The sequence below is a fragment of the Coenobita brevimanus genome, chromosome 72 (assembly GCF_032717465.1).
Source record: "Coenobita brevimanus isolate Jiangsu-jjx chromosome 72, ASM3271746v2, whole genome shotgun sequence".
Taxonomy (NCBI): domain Eukaryota; kingdom Metazoa; phylum Arthropoda; class Malacostraca; order Decapoda; family Coenobitidae; genus Coenobita; species Coenobita brevimanus.
In genome coordinates, this window is record NC_137025.1 from 4855483 (window position 1) to 4873903 (window position 18421).

An 18421-nucleotide genomic window follows, 5' to 3' on the forward strand; every position below is an offset into this window, starting at 1 on the left:
AGAGTGAAAACAAAGATATCTTAATTAGTTCTGATGAACCTTTTGTTATTTTGTATTCTTTGCCTTTGCAGCAATAAACATTTCAATTCCGTACCACCATTTTTTTCTAGGAGTAATACCTAGCAGCATAATAACTGTGTATATTAATTATAAAAAAATAAAATGCATTATTATTGTACTTCTTTTAATCATACGAGTACAGTAATATGCACGAATGTATGGGCAATGGTAAATACCATTCTTCTTTTATTCGAAGGACTCATATTGGTTTACCTAAAAATTGGGAACGCACGCCCCCCCGCCCCACGTCCCCTCTAAATCTGTGCCTACTGACTATAGGGTTTGTGATTGAGCTGATGTGGCACAGTGAATGATGTAATTTGATGTGTCAGAAAATGATATTGGACATTGACTAAGGGATATGTGTCCGGAAGAGAAGCCTGTGCATAAAGAAATACATAAATGCGCATGACAAAGTGACTGTAGTGAAACGTGATAAAAGTCCCAGTTGATTAATATGCTTATAAAGAGTACAGATAATCTTGCTCGTGTGTCCTTGTCACGAACATCGAAAGCGGAGAGTTTGATAGATGCTGATCTTATTGTGGTATGCACGGTGAATCTGAGGGAAGTGAAAGTATAAAAGCAGTGTTGGCGACTGATGTCGTTTCAGCTAGACACGAAAGTCTGTGTTAGCTGCCTATCAAATTATCATATTCCTTTATATTTATCCACAGAAAATGGAACTCGCTTGTTTTTATGACAGGTAAACTTTTAAATTGGAGCTGGCAAAGGTTTTAGAACCGTTAGGTTATAATTATTTATACAAATTAACATTACTGAGGCGTCTCAGCTTATAATAACTCATGACGTGTAAAATATAGAAATTCAAGGAAAACTGTTCATCAGATAAAAGATTGTAACTTTCCCGTAGCCAAAGAAGGTAAGTTTCCTGGATAATTCTCCGTTCTTATAACTTATAAAAGAGCGTGTGGCTACACCCAAATGTGTAAATCACAGTGTGGCCACACCCATGAATGTCCAGTCACTTACTGTACTGTATGTAACTATTGGGCCTGGCTGAAGCAGGTGTGTGGCAAGATCCACCACCTTCTTTTGTTGTATAAACACTCTACAACAGGAATTCGGGATATTTTGTCATCATAATATGATTAGAATATAATAGAATACGATCTATAAGGTAACTAGAAAGCACTCGTATACTGCCTTCATACCAGTGAAAGTAACATGATGCATTCTATAAGAACTAATAATTCCAAATTATACAAGAGTTCGGACACGGGAATATGGCCGCCCCCACGCAGCCATCATGCGAAGACCTCACGGTAATTCTTATTTATATCCTGTTGTGGAACCTTGTGTAAAGTGCTACTGCATGTGTGATGAATTACACAACCTGTAGTTTCCAACTGAATGACATACTCCATAAGGTGATATTGATGTTTTGTTGTCAGTTGTTTGAAAGTGAAATTGGCGGGGCCGGTGTCAGCTGATCACTCCAGCAGACGATGTTACGTCCGTTATAGTTCTTTGCATTGTTAAGTGGATACAAAAGGTATATTATGATGCAGACAAGTAGATGATAAAGCATTTCTTCCTACAGTGACTCGCCATGTTTATTCCTTTTGTGTTAACTTCTTTCTGGTATTCCCATTTATTTTGAATAGAGTACGGTAGGTTGTATGTGTTGGTTTGATAATACTGAAGGTGCTGTAGGTTGTATGTGTTGATTTGATTTGATAATAATTACTGAAGATACTGTACAGAGTACTTATACAACAAAAGAAGGTGGTGGATCTTTAAAAAAATCTGTCAGTAAGTAATTATAAAAGTACTACCTTATATAAGTAAATTTTTCATCCCTGAACACTCAGTTGTTTGCATTTAAAACATATTGTGCATTGTTAATAGCTGAAATTTTTTATTGTAGCTAAAGGATACAGAGTACCTGTACAACAAAAGATGATGATGGGTCTTTTTCAGTTGCATGGTATTGTAGTGTGGTTATTGGGTATTATTCTTTGAGAAGGCGAATTTGGACAAGTGTAATTTTAATTGGTACAGTATGGTACACTATTTAGTTTAGTACCTTCTTTTGTTGTAGGCATACTTTGTATACAGTACTTTTACAATTATAATCCCTCTAACGAGTCAGATATATATATATATATATATATATATATATATATATATATATATATACCGTACGATGGGGCTATTCTGAACGACGGGCTATTGCGAAGATTTTCAATTTTTTTTTTTATATATGAAAGGTATATGAAGCTTAAATTATAAAGTTTTGACTGTTGAATGATGTGTGAAATGTGTTTTTTTTTTTTTTCATGTCCATAAAAAAAATGTAAATGCTAGTGTTCATCCCTTTAAATGTAATGGCCCTTTAAATGCTCTTCTCCTGCCAGTGTGTGATGTAAATACTACGTCTCATTTCAAGCACTTGCACTAGGCCCAGATCAGCGAAATTTCACCCGCAGATTAATGTATGACTAAGGTAAGTTTACGTGAAGTTTGATGAGGTTTTATCATGTCCCTTATCGTTAATGAATTTATTTATTCTGTGGGGTTATTCTGAACATAAACGGACAAATCCAGCAATGTTGCTGGATTTTGAATGTCGGTAGATTTGAATGATTTTATTTCGTTTCTGATGGTCAGGAACTATAAGAGGAAGACTCCCCAGAAGAGGTATTCTGATGAGGACCTCAAAAGGGCAGCTGAAGCTGTCATGTCTGAAGAGATTCCGACAGGCGTCTGAGACTTATCATAATCCTGTTGGAACAATTGCAGCCAGGAAGGCAAATGCAAGGGAACCTCTTAGTAAACCAGGCCACCCCACAGCCCTCTTTCCCATGGAAGAACGTGCTCTGGCAGAAAACTTGACAACCCTAGGCGATTACGGCCTTGCATTTGACGTGGACGACTTGTGGTATTTTGTGACAATTTCAGTGATATCGTCGTTTGTTAGTGTGCTCCCCCACTGCCTTATGTGCCTGTCATGTGGTACAGATTAGAATGTGTTTGACAATATTTGAGTTCGCTCACATTATTGTGTTTTGTGTGCCATGAAACTGAAAAATGCTTACTCACTCAAAGTGGAAAAATTTACAGAAGTTTTGTAATGTGTTTCCTTATTCTGAAAATACTTATTTCTGGTTGTGAAACATGTTTAAAGTGTACTTTTTGTTATCCTATATATTTGGTGAGATTTGAGCATGATTTCTGTGAGCTCTCATAAGCTTTAGTGCATTTTTTGAAGCATGTTCATATTTGCCCAAAAGGAGGTTGAAAAAAGAGTCTTCATTTATTTGAGTGTCACCATCCCATTTATAGGTTTTTTTTGGATACACAGTGTCTCATTTTTTTCAGGAAGGCTGTGTCTATGTAATATCCAAAAATAAGTTTCATATCTTTCTTCCTGAGTGTTCTATTCAAAGAACACCTACAGTACAAGTGTCGTTGATTTTGTTCAGCATAGCCCCACTGTATGTTATATATATATATATATATATATATATATATATATATATATATGTATATATGTATATATATGTAATATATATATATATATATATATATATATATATATATATAGTATATATAATATATAATATATACATATACAGTATATATAATATATACATATATATATATGGATCTTTTTTCAGTTGCATGGTATTGTAGTGTGGTTATCGGGTATTATTCTTTGAGGAGGAGTACAGTACGGTACAGTAGGCCTACATTGTATCTAGTTTAGTACCTTGTTTTGTTGTAACTTGGCATACTTTGTATACTTTTACAATTATAAGCCCTCTAATGAGTCAGCTATATATATATATATATATATATATATATATATATATATACAAAATAAAGGTTGTCTTGCTTTTCATTTTAAATATAGCTGTAGACTCATGTGGAGAGGATGGAGGGTGAAAGACTGACGAAGAGAGTGTATGTGAGTGAGGTGGAGGGGGGAAGAGGGAGGGGGAGGCCGAGGATGAGATGGAGGGATGGGGTGGAGAGGTATATGAGAGAGGGGGGTGCGAGTTGGGAGCAGGGCAGTGAAATGGCGGGGGACAGGGCGACTTGGAGGCGATTTGTTTGTGGCCACCCCAAACAGGATTGAGGCGTCTGGCAATAGATAGATAGATAGATATTTTTAGGATATTTGTTTTCAGCTAGCCTTGTATAGGATCTGTATTTCATGCGGTGGTTGATAAGGCTTAGCAGTTAGGCGAGCTACCTTGTCACTAATGGATTTTTTTTTTTTTTTTTTTTTTTTTTTTTTCTAAAATTTGGAGCTGATAGGTCACCTTAACTATCAGTGCTTTTTGTTAGGAAGACAGCCAGTGACACCTCTATTCATCAGTTTCTTCTCTGACAGTTACCTTGTCAGTGATGTTGGTGAGTGGATGAACCACTAAGATCAGCTTTATTAGAATAGGGTAAAACGTGTTAATTTTGCCATGGACGGCGGTTTTTGCTAAATACAAACCGCGACATACGGAACATTGAATTTTTTGTTGCTCTGTTTATACAGTCAGCCCTTCTGCTAAAGATTCCTACAGTATAGCCTAATAATTTTTGTGAAAAAGAAAAAAATTGGGCCACACCACAGATTTCTGAAAAAAAGTCTCGAGGTACCTGATGGGGTAATTTCGCTACAATGTATTTAAAAAAAAAGTGGGGGTCATTCCATCGTGGGAAACGTCACATTCGGAGACAAGTTATTGGACTACCCTCAGTTGTATTTGCAAAAGTATGCAATGTAAACAAATGGTTTTTGTAAGCTATATAAATAACCAACACTTCACGCTACAACATATCAGAGTCGGATTGTTTATATGTTTTAATTTGGATATTATATAGATTTTCAAAAGTTGCGTGAGGAATGTTACTATGATGCTACTTCCGCTTGTAGTTGGCATAAGTAATTTCAATAAGTCCGTGATTTGACTGGGTCAGTCAAGGAGTGCTTGTTATCAGTAATATGGCAGTAGATGTGGGCCCTAACCATACCCAGCAAATTTGATTATTCCCAATAACTGTTCTGCTCTTATGGAAACTGTGACTGTGAGACACGTTACCAAAAAGGTAAGAAACGTTACTTGTGCAATTTTTTATTGGAATGTGGTTATACAATCAACTCCTTTTACGGTTACAGTAATCATAAGTATCACAAACATAAACAAAACGTGTACTGATGTGAAATTTACATACTGGTACAGTAATAAACTAACCAGAAAATGGTTGATGGGGGCATTCACCATCCACTCACTCAATGGAGTGCTGCTCTCCGGTGCCTGCCCTTTCCTCACATCCTACTGTCCATCCTTCTTCTTCTGTCTTTCCTTCCTTCATTCTTTCCTCTTCCTTCTCTCTATGGGTGACTGTACACTGAGTGACAAGCCAAATGGTTTTCTGTGCACCAAGAAACCATTTACTATACTGGGTGACAAACATGTAGGCTAACCATACTATGGCACCTGGTGGTTTAATGGACAGTTACGATGCTCCAGTTGGATTGAGCCAGTGCTGGTTTATATCCAAGGAGTGGTTGGGGCTTACTGCTCATGTAATGCCACTCAGGGATGAGTGAGGCTGGTCACCCATCATAAATGCCAGAACCAACTTACCTAACCCCAGGCTTCTACCGCCTCATGGGGTAATGCTGGATTAGATAATGAATAATTGAATGAACTAACCAGCAGACAGTTCTTGTTTAAGTGACATCCACATGACATCAACATTGACTAGTTGATCGAGGAGGGAAAAGTCACCCCTTTGAATGTATGTACCATTCCTGATACTTGAGTTGGCAAAGCCTACTCAACCATGTCCTCTGCTATCTCATCTCTGTCTGGGTTGTCAGGGAAATGAAACTGAGTATGACCCACTCTGTTGATGTCCCTCTCTCTAATGTAATTAACTTTGATCATGCCCTCTTCAGGCACTGACTCAGTGACTGCAGTTCATAGCGTTTAGACAACTTGGTTGTATAATGAACCAGTACAGCAATGAACACTTATAAGGGGACAGGGTAGTCTGCCACCAGAGGAGAAGTTAATTGCACATGTCCACCCCCCAACTCCTCCTCCTAACCCCTATAAAACTACCTGTTTGTTAGGTGGGTGGATCGGAGATCTTAAGCTTTGCTCTCTTTCATGTCTTGCCACATGTAATACAGTATTAGTGTAACTTAATCTACTATTATATGTATTATTACTAGTACACATCCACCCTCAGCTCTGTGAGAAATAATTACGTTGGGGCTTTAGCAGATTTCATTAGAATGGTCCTGCTATATAGAATTTTATACCAAATATTTATTTGTCTTCTAAACGATGTACTAAAAGCAAATTAACAGTGAGAAGCTATATGACTACTAGCCCTTAGTCCCACTTCCGGCTTGTCTGGTGGGGAGCCACATATCCAGCCATCCACATATATATCCACCTGCTCACGCAACCCATCCAACACTTACCCTTCCCATTCACCTGTGCGACTCACCAAGCGCGCCGATCTCGACCATCCACTCTGCCCATCCACTAATGCCACCCACCAAGCTCTTCCAACAAATGTACCCAACCCACCAACCCAACCACCCACGCACAGCACCACAGCCACACAATCTTCTCAGCCGCCCTGGTGACCCACCCACTCCGACAACCCATCTTACCCTTTAACCATGGTCACCTACGAATGCCACCCACCCTGCTCACCCAACAGTGCCATCCATGACATCAACCCATCCACCCTTCCCACCATACCCACCCATTTCTCCTTGATTTCAGTGTAACTGCAGTGATTTCTTGTTTAAAGCTGTGCGTGAGAAATGTTCCGTCTTTCCGGTAATGTTCCTCACACAATGCATGTAATGTGTGTGATGGAACATATGGCTTACCAAAGTCTCTTGCAAGATATCACAGGGCTACATTAGTAAGGTACTAGGATGCCTATTTATAATATAAAGTTTACTCCAATTCGTAAGCTGTGTATGGGAAAACTGTTAAATAAATGTCACACGTTACTCCTGGAGTACTTCCACTTCAAGGTCGTGCCAGTCTGACCGCAAAGTACCTGTATATGTAAACAGCTGTAGTGACAGTTACAGCTCAAATAGATGCTATTTCAATAAAAACCAATGACAGCATTCCAAACAAATACATACCTGGGTCAGTGATGATAAGAAAATCACTAATTTCAGCGTGAATTTTTCTTCAGTGACAGGTGTGACATTTTTTAATGCCTCACTCTCAGAAGACAGTTTAGAAACTTTTTCTGTCCAGAATCATAAAATTCAATATTTAAGCTTTAAAATGATAAATAATTTGTATATTTCTTTGTGGTAGGTGGGGGCACTCACCATCCACTCACTCGATGTAGTGCTGCTCTTGGGTGACTGCCTTTTCCTCTCTTCCTTCGTTCCTCTTCTGTCTTTCTTTCCATCTTTCTTTCCTCTTCCTTCTGTTTATGGGTGACTCTACAGTGTAGAGTCACTCTGTGTAGACTACACCAAGTGACAAGCCAAATGGTTTCCTGTACACCAGGAAACCATTTGCTGCAGTGGGTCGTAACCATATAACCAAACTATGACACCTGGTGGTTTAGTGGGTAATTAAGGCGCTCCAACCGGATTGAGCCTGTTTAGGTTTATATCCAAGTGGTGGTTGGAGTTCATTGCTCACATAATGCCACTTAGGGATGTGTGAGGCTGGTCACTCTCATCTTAAATGTCAGGACCAACTTTCCTAGCCCCGGGCTGTTACACTCCTCTTGGGGCAACACAGAATTAGGTGGTGTATGTATGTATGTATGTATGATGATCAGTTCTGAGATTGACACTAAAGGTTGACATTTTCATGGAATGACCCTAATATCTTCCTGTCATTCAACTGAAAGTAGAAATGCTTAATGGCTTTTATTGTTATACTGTAGCACCACACTACATATCATACACAATTGATTGTCACTAGGCTTAGATAGCCTTGGCTACTATATAGTAGGGCCTGTGCCATGTGTTGGGTGAACATTACATCAATGGCATCCATTACTGTTTCACTGATAGAGAAGGCTGGCATGGTTGGAAGTTAGTCGGGGGACTCCTTAAGGTCACCTCTGACACTTGTACACAGCACTTACCCACTTTCTTGCAAACATATTTATGCAGTATTTTCTGCTTGCTGAGTGACTTATGGGTTTGGCTACCATTCAAATTCACCTCACAGTATCAAAGTACCCTACAGTAGTTCCCATGGAATCCATAGTGAGCTACATACCTTCCAAATGAAGCTTTGCAAGTTGGAAAATCTTTTTACTGATATCCAGACAACTAGCCTCTGAAACTGGTCATTTGAGAATGAAAAGGGAAAGATCAGAGGTTGAAGGATCAAAGAGTTGTTGTTATTATTAAGTAAGCCTGATCTGTATGGCTGGGTAGACCCATCAACCATAGACAAGGAACTGCCCTGCAGGGTCATCCTGTGTGGTCAGCTGATGTTCCCCTGTGGCAGACAGCACCTCGCCTCAGTAAGTGCAGGGCAGAGTGTGAAGGTTTGGTTCCTTGATGGATGCTGCATTTGTGTCCCTCCACCCAGTTAACAGTGGCACCTTAGTAGTCTCCACATGACCCCATTATTTGGATATATGGTTACCATCCCACCATTGTAAATTGTTTTCTGGTTACAGGAAGTCGTTAAGCTTGTCACTCAGTGTAGAGCCACCTGAAGTAGAAAGAAGAGTATTGTACAGGTAATAAAAAGCAACAGCATGGATAAGGGAAAAGGGAAGAGAGGAGAGCAGACACAGAAAAAGAATATAATGAAGATGAAGGAAAGAGTATGCAGCATTTCATTAAGTGAGTGGATGATGGTTTCCACCATCCACCACCAAGCAGAAGAGTTTAGGGATTGCACCCTTCATTGCTGAGAGTGGATGGGGTTGAGTAATGATAGAGGAAATTGGAGGCATTTCTGTTTGACCACCAAGAATGAACTGTGGGAATGGGTATTTGTCATATCCCTAATTGATATTTTACACAGATAGGAAGCGTTAGGAGGAATACACTGAGGTGGTTTGGCCATGTGGAGAGGATGGAGGGTGAAAGACTGACGAAGAGAGTGTATGTGAGTGAGGTGGAGGGAGGAAGAGGGAGGGGGAGGCCAAGGGTGAGATGGAGGGATGGGGTGGAGAGGTATATGAGAGAGGGGGGTGTGAGTTGGGAGCGGGGCAGTGAAATGGCAGGGGACAGGGCGACGTGGAGGCGATTTGTTTGTGGCCACCCTGAACGGGATTGAGGCGTCAGGCAATAGATAGATATATCCCCCCCCGAAGTTGGCCACGATTGTGTTTAAACTGTATATGGTAATCCTATAAATCCATATTATGATCTAACAATGAGGGTCTGAACTGTCAGTCAGATGATGAAGAAACTACCAGAGAATGATCCAGATATCAGACCTTGATGTAAATCTCAGACCATGACCTGTCAGACAGTTAAGGTATTTAGCTGAGAACCTGAACCATGACCTAAATATCAGACCTGACACCATTGTACAGTACTGATGTACAAATATTGTGTTAAGCATCATTAATACCTTGTTGAAATAGTAATGGTTGGCCAAATGATAATTGCCTAGTGGGTTCAGTGTTAAAAGCCTGCCATGAGAATGACTTAGTTTCTTACAACCATCAGACCCTACCCTCTCACTTCATAACCTTACTGTTGGTTCTTTTGCATGGTTTTAGTATGTTTTGCCCTTTGCTTAGGACACACTAAAGGCCATGAGGGCTATCGATGACAAGATCGTATATGAGCTGAACTTGGCCACCCCCACACAGTCTTTCAGGAGTCAAGTGGATCCAGCAAGCCACTGTCAAGAGCTTTATCAACAGGTGGGTTGTTCATACTGTATTATATAGGGTGTTAGAGGATGCCTAATGATCTAGTGGCCAGGTGGCACTAGTCTGAGACTTACTTGGTGCTGGGTACAGAGCTGTAAGAGAGAGTTTTTTTTTTTTTTTTTTTTTTTTTTTTTTTTTTTGTAAGGGACCTAGGTTAGTCTATACTCTTGAAATTTCTGGACAATGGTAGCCTACCCTTAGATCTCAACACTTCATTGTTAGAGGAGAATTACAGTAGACCTGTGAAAGATGTTGACTAAAATCAGATCCATAAATTGTTTCCTACAACAGTTGAGATTTGAGCTTACATCCAGAATCCTTTCACAGCGAGGATGTATTTTTAATTCCTGCCAAGCTGATTGTTTGTAAGGTAGTTTACCTCCCCCAGGTCATTGTTTTATAATCAATATAAAATTGTACCTCATATGAAGCTTGCAGTGTGGCCCTTTCGGATCTTGATTATGCCTCGTACGAGATCTGCAGTACGGGTTGGGTTAAATATTCAAGCAGTATCCATTTGGCTCTGTTCAGCTTAGGAGGGACTTTCTAGAGTAGATGGGTTACATAAAGTCTTTTATAACCCCTTCATTACCAGATGTCCTTAAGTTAAACAGTATCATCCAGTGGCAGCCTAATTAAAATAACAAAGATGTCATTGTAGTGAAAGATTTGTGTCCCGAAGTTGATATGAACATGAATCCAGTGGACTGCAAACTGACATTGCCCATCTTCTGTAGTTGCTCCTCCTTCTTTCATGAAATAGGGAGTTTAAGGACATCTGTGTAAGTGCTGCCTTGTTATGTCAGTGCCATCACTTGTAGGTGTTCCTGTCCAGCACCAGTGAAGGGATGAAGAGCTATTATAATCCATTATTTTACCCATATGACCATCATCCTCCCATTTTGCATATTGGCAGTCCTCTGCTTACTGACAGTTCATGACACATAGGCCATTCATACCAAAGTTTTTTTTGTTCACATGTTTGGCAGTAGTATTACAGATACTCCAAGTTGAAAATACACCCCAAGTCAGTCTCATTACCATCTGAGTACAGCATTGTCAGGGACCAAAGTTCAACTACAGTTCCATTGCAACTACTTCACACTTATGGCATGTCTGTCACTTTCCTCCGTGATGTATCACATCAAATCTTTGGTTAGGGAAACATATCAGGCCTCACTCAGCTCAGGAATATTAGCCGGTAGGGCCAAACATTTGACCCCAAATTCATGTGTATGGCAGTGCAGTGATGTTACTGTGTGGTCATTGTTTTCTTCACTGTCATGTGTTTTATGGTATGATAATTGTAACAGAAATTTTCAGTTGACAACAGTTCAGTTCAGACAGACTAATGAGGCAGTCCAGAAGTATTGTGGTCTTCATGTGGTTGTGCTGGAAAGTGTTAGGAGGAATATCCTGAGGTGGTCTGGTCATGTGCCACACATGGAAAATGAGAAATTGACTAAAAGAGTGCATATGAGTATGGCAGAGAGGAAAAAGGGAGACTAGAGGGTGAGGTGGAGGGAGAGGATATAGAAATAAATGAGAGTGGTGTGGGATGAAGGGAGGGCCACCTGATGACAGGGGACATGGTCAGGTGGAGGCTATTTGTTTATGGCCATCCCCCTCCATGATTAAGGCAGCAAGGTTTAGATAAATTAATAAATAGAATTTTTACTTAATGTTCACTCTAATTATGGCGTGCATAAGTGATATCCTGTACAGCGACCAGTTGCATTGTCATAAGAAGAAACAGTCCCTTCATCTTTTGAATGAGTCAGATCAATGCAAATGAAGCCATGCTCCCTCTTCTGAGGAATATTTTCTCCTAGCAGTCCCCATCAAGTGTTTGGAAGTAATTAGGTGGTTTTTGCACATGATCCAAGGGTTTGGAAGGAAGGAAGGAAGGAAGGTGGCTGCTGCTATGAAGACTATAGTAAACAGATCAGAGAGGAGACTGCAAGAGAGTTGCATGAATATATGGGTGAGATTTTGGTATTGCATGAGAGTGAAAATGGGATTACTAGATTAAGGAATACAGTAAAAGTCCTGTAATCCGAATGGCAGGGGACTGAGGGTCTTTCGGACTACTGTTTTTTTCAGTGTTGGGAGGGACCTCTGAAACCATTAGAAATATGTACATGATCATTAAATAAACAGTTAAATGATCTGGGTTATTGCTTTACTCATCAGAAATGCATAGAAGTTTTTTTTTTTTTTTTTTTTTTTTTTTTTTTTAATGTGACCGACTCTGGCCATAGTCTTCACAGCCTGCTCTCAAGGCCCAGTAGTCCTCCTACATACCATACTTCTCTACATGTCACCACTTCGGCACTAACACCCACCGTCCACATTGAATACATGCTAGGGCTGTCTCATACAGGACTGGTGTATTGGTATTAGCGGGAGTATTTGTATGACATGTTGGCGAGTCTTCTGGTAGATCAGTAGAGTCTGATTTCATGAAATTCAAATCCATAAACTGTTCCCTGCCCCAGCGGGGATTTGAACCTGGGTCCGCTAGGACTGCAGGCCACCTCTTTACCGATTGAGCCACCGCCTGTTGATGAATAGTTGCAGGCAGGTACATCCAAGTCAAAGAGCAAGTCCAAGCCAGATAAATCCTTAGATAAAGCCAAGAAAAATTTGAAAAAAGCCCAGAAAAATTCAAAAAATTTTGCCTTGAAAAATTCAGGGTATTGAGATATTTGGATTATTGGTGGTTGAATTGGAGGACTTTTACTGTACTTGTATTTGTGGAGTGGTGATAAGGTATGTGTGAGTTGAGTTAGAAGGTTAGAGGTGGTGTGACAGTTGGCCAAGAAGGTGGATGGATGTGGTAAATGAGTGTGTGAGGAAGCAAGGTATGAAGTTGATAGTGCTTAGCAGCTTTTAGTGGATGAGTTGGTTGGATGAATTATGTTTGTAGGTAGGAGCACATGACAGGTGACAGGTTTTTAAAATCTCAATAGTCAATAGATTGATTTTATGTGGCAGCAGAATATGAATTGTATCAGTAAAGAAGCATACAAAAAAAAAAAAAAAAATGCAGATAGCTTGGCTTTTGAGGTGAAGTCATGGTTATAGGAACTTGAATGGCATGTAAATAATTGTGTGGTCCATTCACTGACTGTGGTGTTTATAGTTTTCCTGCTTTCACAGTTTCTGAATCCTACCTCAACCCGTCTCTTAGTGGGGAGAAAAGGATTTGAGTTGTGATCACCAATTAATTTGTTTTATAACTAAATGCTCACATGTCCATCTAATCTCCAGTTGAATAAAACTTATGAAGAACGAGGGTCACTAATTGAGAGATGCCTAAATGAGTCCCGTGCGAGACTACGAGAACTCCAGAGCCAGGCAGTGCAGAGACGAGATGACCCAACTATGATGAAGAAAGTACGCATTGAGCAGAGCATGGTGAGTACAGTATTAGCAAATAGAGTTGATGGAGGTTAGTTATAGTATGGTTTATTAAGCATCATGTTGCTGCACACTGAGTGACCAGCCAGATGGTTTCCTGCAACCCAGGATAACAGTTGGACAATTGCTGGTCACTAGGATTAAGAAACTCCATGTGGATGTGACTCACAGGGGTTTAAGTTAGAGGTGTAGTTAGGATCTGTTGCTCACATAATATTATCTATCTGTCTATCTATCTGTCTCTCTCTCTCTCTTTCTCTCTCTCTATATATATATATATATTTTATATATATATATATATATATATATATATATACAGGTATATATATACAGGTATATATATATATATATATATATATATATATATATATATATATATATATACAGTACCCTCGCGTCCAACACAGTATTATTGTCATGCATGGGTCCCGTGTTGGACCAAAAACGTGTTGGACAAACAACAGAGCTTATGGGGAAAAATGAATTATGTCGGCAACCCTAGGAAAAGTCACCCTATATACCTACCATATACCTATACATTTACAGGTACTACTGTAATTATAATAAATGGTACTGTACTATGAATGATAACTAACCTTTTAGGATAGTATTGGTGTGCTTGCTGGGAATGGAAGGTGGTATCCGAGACTGAAGGTAGTCCTACTGGGTTCCCGGAGGATGGCTGCTGGCATCACAAGCGGTTAATGGCTGCTGCTCCTCCTTAACCTCCCTCATAAATCCTTCAAAATTCCTCTCCCCTTTCTTTTGTCTCTTGATGAATTCTAGTTTGGTGGCCTGAGGGAGGTGCCCCCGCTTCGTGGGGTTCTTAGAAGCCTTCCTAGGCATCGTGAGCATAGTAAAATGCAGTAGCAAGGGCAGAAAATGTAGCGAGAAAAAAGCACTGTCCAATGCGAATTATGCGACCGAGTGGCGCTGTGGCGGAAGAAATTTAAACAAAACATCACGTGAGAGCAGAAGCGTTTTTCATTGGACGACGTCACGATCACATCACGATAGCGGACGGGGGAGGCTACTTGATCGGAAGTTTTGATTGGCTGTCAGCATCACGGGAACGTCCAGTATGACCGTGTTGGACCAGGGGTGATCGTGCTAGAAGCGAACTCTGCGGATTTCACCCATTTCTCGGAGCTCCTTCAGTGTTATGCTTACGCACCCATTTTACAGCACGTAAATTGTATTAAATCGTACTGATTTTTTGCTCTCCGTGTTGGACGCGAATCATGCTGGATAAATGCGTGTTGGACGCGAGGGTACTGTATATATATATCATCATCATCATCATCATCATCATTCGGACCTCCTTTCCCACTGTAGGACAAGGTGAGGAATAGCAGTGTCCAGATAGCCCAGATTTGCCCGATCCAATGGGCCACACTTCCATTCACTCATCATTCAAGCCCCTGGAATCCTGACTCTATTGGATATGCCAAAAACATTTACCACATTCTGTAGCTTCACATAAACATATTCAGTTGAGTCAGTCCGGACAACGCCCTCGGCATACAGCTCTTTGTAAAATTCTTCAGCTCATTCACCATCTTATCCCTGCATTTAATGACTTCACGGTTTTTGTCTTTCAGTGATATAATTTGTTGCTTTCCTAGTGCCATTATACATTGGACCTGTTTCAGACTTATTCATTTTTTTTATGGTTTCTTTGATCAGATCCATGTTTCTCTTTCTTTTTTCTTCTCTTTGTCTCTTGTTGATAAGCTTATTTAATTCCACTCATTGTGTTTTATCTTTCTTTGTTTTTACTTTCCTTTCCTTTCGTTTTTCATGAGCTCGAATGTCTTTTCCGAATACTTTTTGGCTTTGGTTGTATTAGGTTTCCCCATATATAATACCAATACACCAGTCCTGTATGAGACAGCCCTAGCATGTATTCAGTATGGACGGTGGGTGTTAGTGCCGAAGTGGTGACATGTAGAGGTGTGCAGTACGTAGGAGGATTACTGGGGCCTAGAAATCAGGCTGCGTAGCCTATGCCCAGAGTCGGACACATAAGAAATATATATATATATATATATTATATATATATAGTATACATATTTATATATACATATAAACTGTCCATATACACACACAGTAGTACAGTGTATACCTTTGTACGGTTTAGACTACTTGGGAAAGCCCTCTCACATTAAAGAGGTTGATGAAGGCTATAGATACAGAGTGGTCTGTAAATTGTGCTTTCCCATCTTGTTTGCTTCAGGGATAGCTCAGTCTTCTGATATGAGGAGTGCAGACACTTGGGTTGCATCATTAAGAAAGTGATTGGTCATTCAGTCAATGGAAGCAAAAGGGCAGGAAGTATAAAGCATGACAGAGATTATGGGAGGTAAAAATGATGCAGGGTTATTTTTGTTTTTCTCTGTCTGGCCAAACAAACTTATCAACCACAGGCAAGTAACCTCCCCCATGGGGTCATCCCGTGCAGCGAACCAATGTTTGCTTGCAGTACACAGTGCCTTGCCACAGCAAATCGCAGGGAATGTTGTGGAGGTTTGGTTCCTGGATGGATGCTGCATTTTTTGTCTCCACGCAGTTAATTGGAACCATAGCAGGCCTCACTTTTTTTTTTTTTTTTTTTTTTCCACCTAGCATTGTAAATGGTTTCCTAGGTTACAGGAATTCATTAGGCTTGTCATTCAATGTAGGTCCACTTGAAGTGAAAAGAAGAGTAATAAAAAGTGATGGGAAAGAAAGGGAGATGAAGGAAGAGAGGAGGTAAGACACAAAGGTAGAATGAGAAAGGGGAAGGAAGAAATTGGCAGCACTTCATCAGGTGAGTGGATGATGGTCACCACCACTAGTGAGGTAACAGCCATCCCCACAAAACATGAGAACTGGGATGTGTTATACTGTACAGTGTACAGACCATCCTATGTAACTGCCCCAGACTGAAGAGTTTTTCATAGGCAGAGCAAACACATCTGAAAGTAATAAGAACAAAAAGAGGTACTCAGTGTGCAGCACCTGCACCTTACAATTTGTCTGAGGACCGAACATTTGTTTTTGCCCTGTGACCTTGATATGTGGCTGATTGTTCTCAAAATCCAGCTACTTCATCCTTGCCTTACCGTCATCCCTTGTGCCAAGTTTGGTCGAAATTGGATCAAAGCTGTTTCAGTGACCTTACTCTGTGTCCATGTTCTCAAATAGGAGTCTTTTCATCTTTGTCTGTCCTTCAACACTTCCATCAAGTTTGGTCCAAATCATAGCAACACTATAGGTGTTGTAGGGTCGAACATTGGTCCCTTCTCTGTGACCTTGATCTGTGCCTAAATGTTGTCTTTATTGAATCATTTCATCTCTGTCTAACCCTCTGCCTTCTCACCAAGTTCAGTTTAAACTGGATCAGAACAGTAAGTTGACCTGGCTGTGTGGCCCTGACCTTTGACCCATTGTACCTGAAAACAGTGGGTCAGTCCTTGGAAAGTCCCTCAACCTTTCCACAAAGTTTGGTTCAAATCAGATAAAAATGGTTTGAGGTATTTTGTTCACACATTGACAGGCAAAATGACACAGACACACCAAGCAAAACAATATCCTGCTATTGCCATCATGCATGTGGGTGTAACAGCTTTAAGTAAGACGCTTCTGGTTTACGACAGGATGTTACGAGCACAAAAAACACTCTCTGGCTTCAGCAGAGCTTCACATTGAATTATGAGCAACTTTAGGTGAAAATGGTGTTAAATTTAGCAGCTAAATAATGAAACACCTTTAAGAGAAAGTACTTTAAATAAGGACTAACTTAAGTAAATAAAGCATCCTCCTTCTCTTCCTCCTTCTTCCCCTCAGATCCGTGAACTACAAAGTGAATCTGACATAGAGGAAATTATCCGATCACGAAGCCTTAAGGTGTTCACTGAACGTTGTCGCCAGTTCTACAAACCCCCACACTGACATGCCATCAGGTGTGGAAGAATGGAACCAGGCTGCTGAAGTTGCTGTATAGTACAATGTCATACTTTTATTTCCATCACACTCCTCACCAAGATCTGTCTGTGGATTTGTTGATGGAGTTCAGGGAAGAGAGTGGATTGGCTGATTCTTTTTCAGAGATGGCAAAGTGCGTCATAGTTTATGTTAACCCACACAGACATGGGACATGTTTTCTGTGGTACACTTGTTATCTCTCATGATTTAGCACTCAGACATGAGTTCTTGTATGTGTGCATTTGCCATCTCTTGATGGCTTTATTTAGTTTAGGATAGATGTTTCAGACTGAAGAGGTTAGGTGCAGCCTTAAAGAACACCTTCAGTGTAAGAGACCTTTCCAAAGTTGAATAGAATCATCTAGGAGCAGCAAGAGTAAACTAAGAAGGAATGGATTCATGAGGGTAAGTTGACCAAATTGTTTCATTCATTTACCAATCTCTCTAATCTCTGTCTATTATTATTATGATTGAATAGATGCCAATATGGTTATTCACAGTTTGGTTGATGTCATGTGCTAATGTTGGCTAAAGTTTGTGTATAGTACAGTATTTGATGCTGCCATTGCATCTCTACACCATTACACCATAATCTTTGTTTTCGTGACTTGGTAAGTTCTTCCATGTATGCCATCTTTTTTATAAGACAGTTGTGTTCGTAATCCAACCTCACAGTTTTAAATGTAATTATATTCTTTGTATTTGCATATGAAGGGTTGTTTGTATAGTAAAGCTGTTTTACAGCCGTGGAATATTTTTCATCCTTTGATTGTCTGGTTGTGGTATAATCATTGTAACCATCTTTGTAACTCAGTTTCCTACTGTACTTATAAATTGGATGCATGTGATTCAGAAATAGGAACAGGAAGACTTGTAAGTAGCGTAACTGTCGGTACAGTATCCAATGAAATGCGCCTTACACCTGTCAAGCATCATCAGAGTGTTCAAAATTCTTGGCTTTGCATTGCACCTCACAAGCTGTTGATTCACACTGAGTTGTGCTGTATACAGTCTGAAGAGAGAGATGTTATGTCTGCTGGCCAGGTTTTAAAAAGGGTGCAACATATGTCCTATGCATCACCAAACACAT

At 40.0% G+C, this 18421-nt stretch overlaps 1 protein-coding gene across 2 annotated transcripts; it reads left to right on the top strand.

The window, feature by feature from the left end:
* The first annotated feature begins 1295 nt into the window (after positions 1–1295).
* Ccdc58 (Coiled-coil domain-containing 58) lies at positions 1296–18075 on the top strand. 2 transcript variants are annotated; one of them, XM_080278054.1, is made up of 5 exons: positions 1296–1346; positions 2442–2530; positions 9808–9933; positions 13216–13362; positions 17194–18075. In XM_080278054.1, the coding sequence occupies exons 2-5, from the start codon at positions 2522–2524 to the stop codon at positions 17296–17298; spliced, it is 387 nt and encodes a 128-aa protein (XP_080134180.1). In that variant the 5' UTR covers positions 1296–1346; positions 2442–2521; the 3' UTR covers positions 17299–18075. The 2 variants fall into 2 exon arrangements, with proteins under 2 accessions (XP_080134180.1, XP_080134179.1); XM_080278053.1 differs by lacking the exon at positions 2442–2530 and having other exon boundaries at positions 1299–1346.
* The last annotated feature ends 346 nt before the right edge of the window (positions 18076–18421 follow it).

Coding starts and splice junctions, on each gene's coding strand:
- Ccdc58 (XM_080278053.1), top strand. CDS start 1,308: ATGGCCGCCCCCACGCAGCCATCATGCGAAGACCTCACG. Junction 1,347..9,807: donor CATCATGCGAAGACCTCACG/GTAATTCTTATT, acceptor CCCTTTGCTTAG/GACACACTAAAGGCCATGAG. Junction 13,363..17,193: donor TACGCATTGAGCAGAGCATG/GTGAGTACAGTA, acceptor TCTTCCCCTCAG/ATCCGTGAACTACAAAGTGA.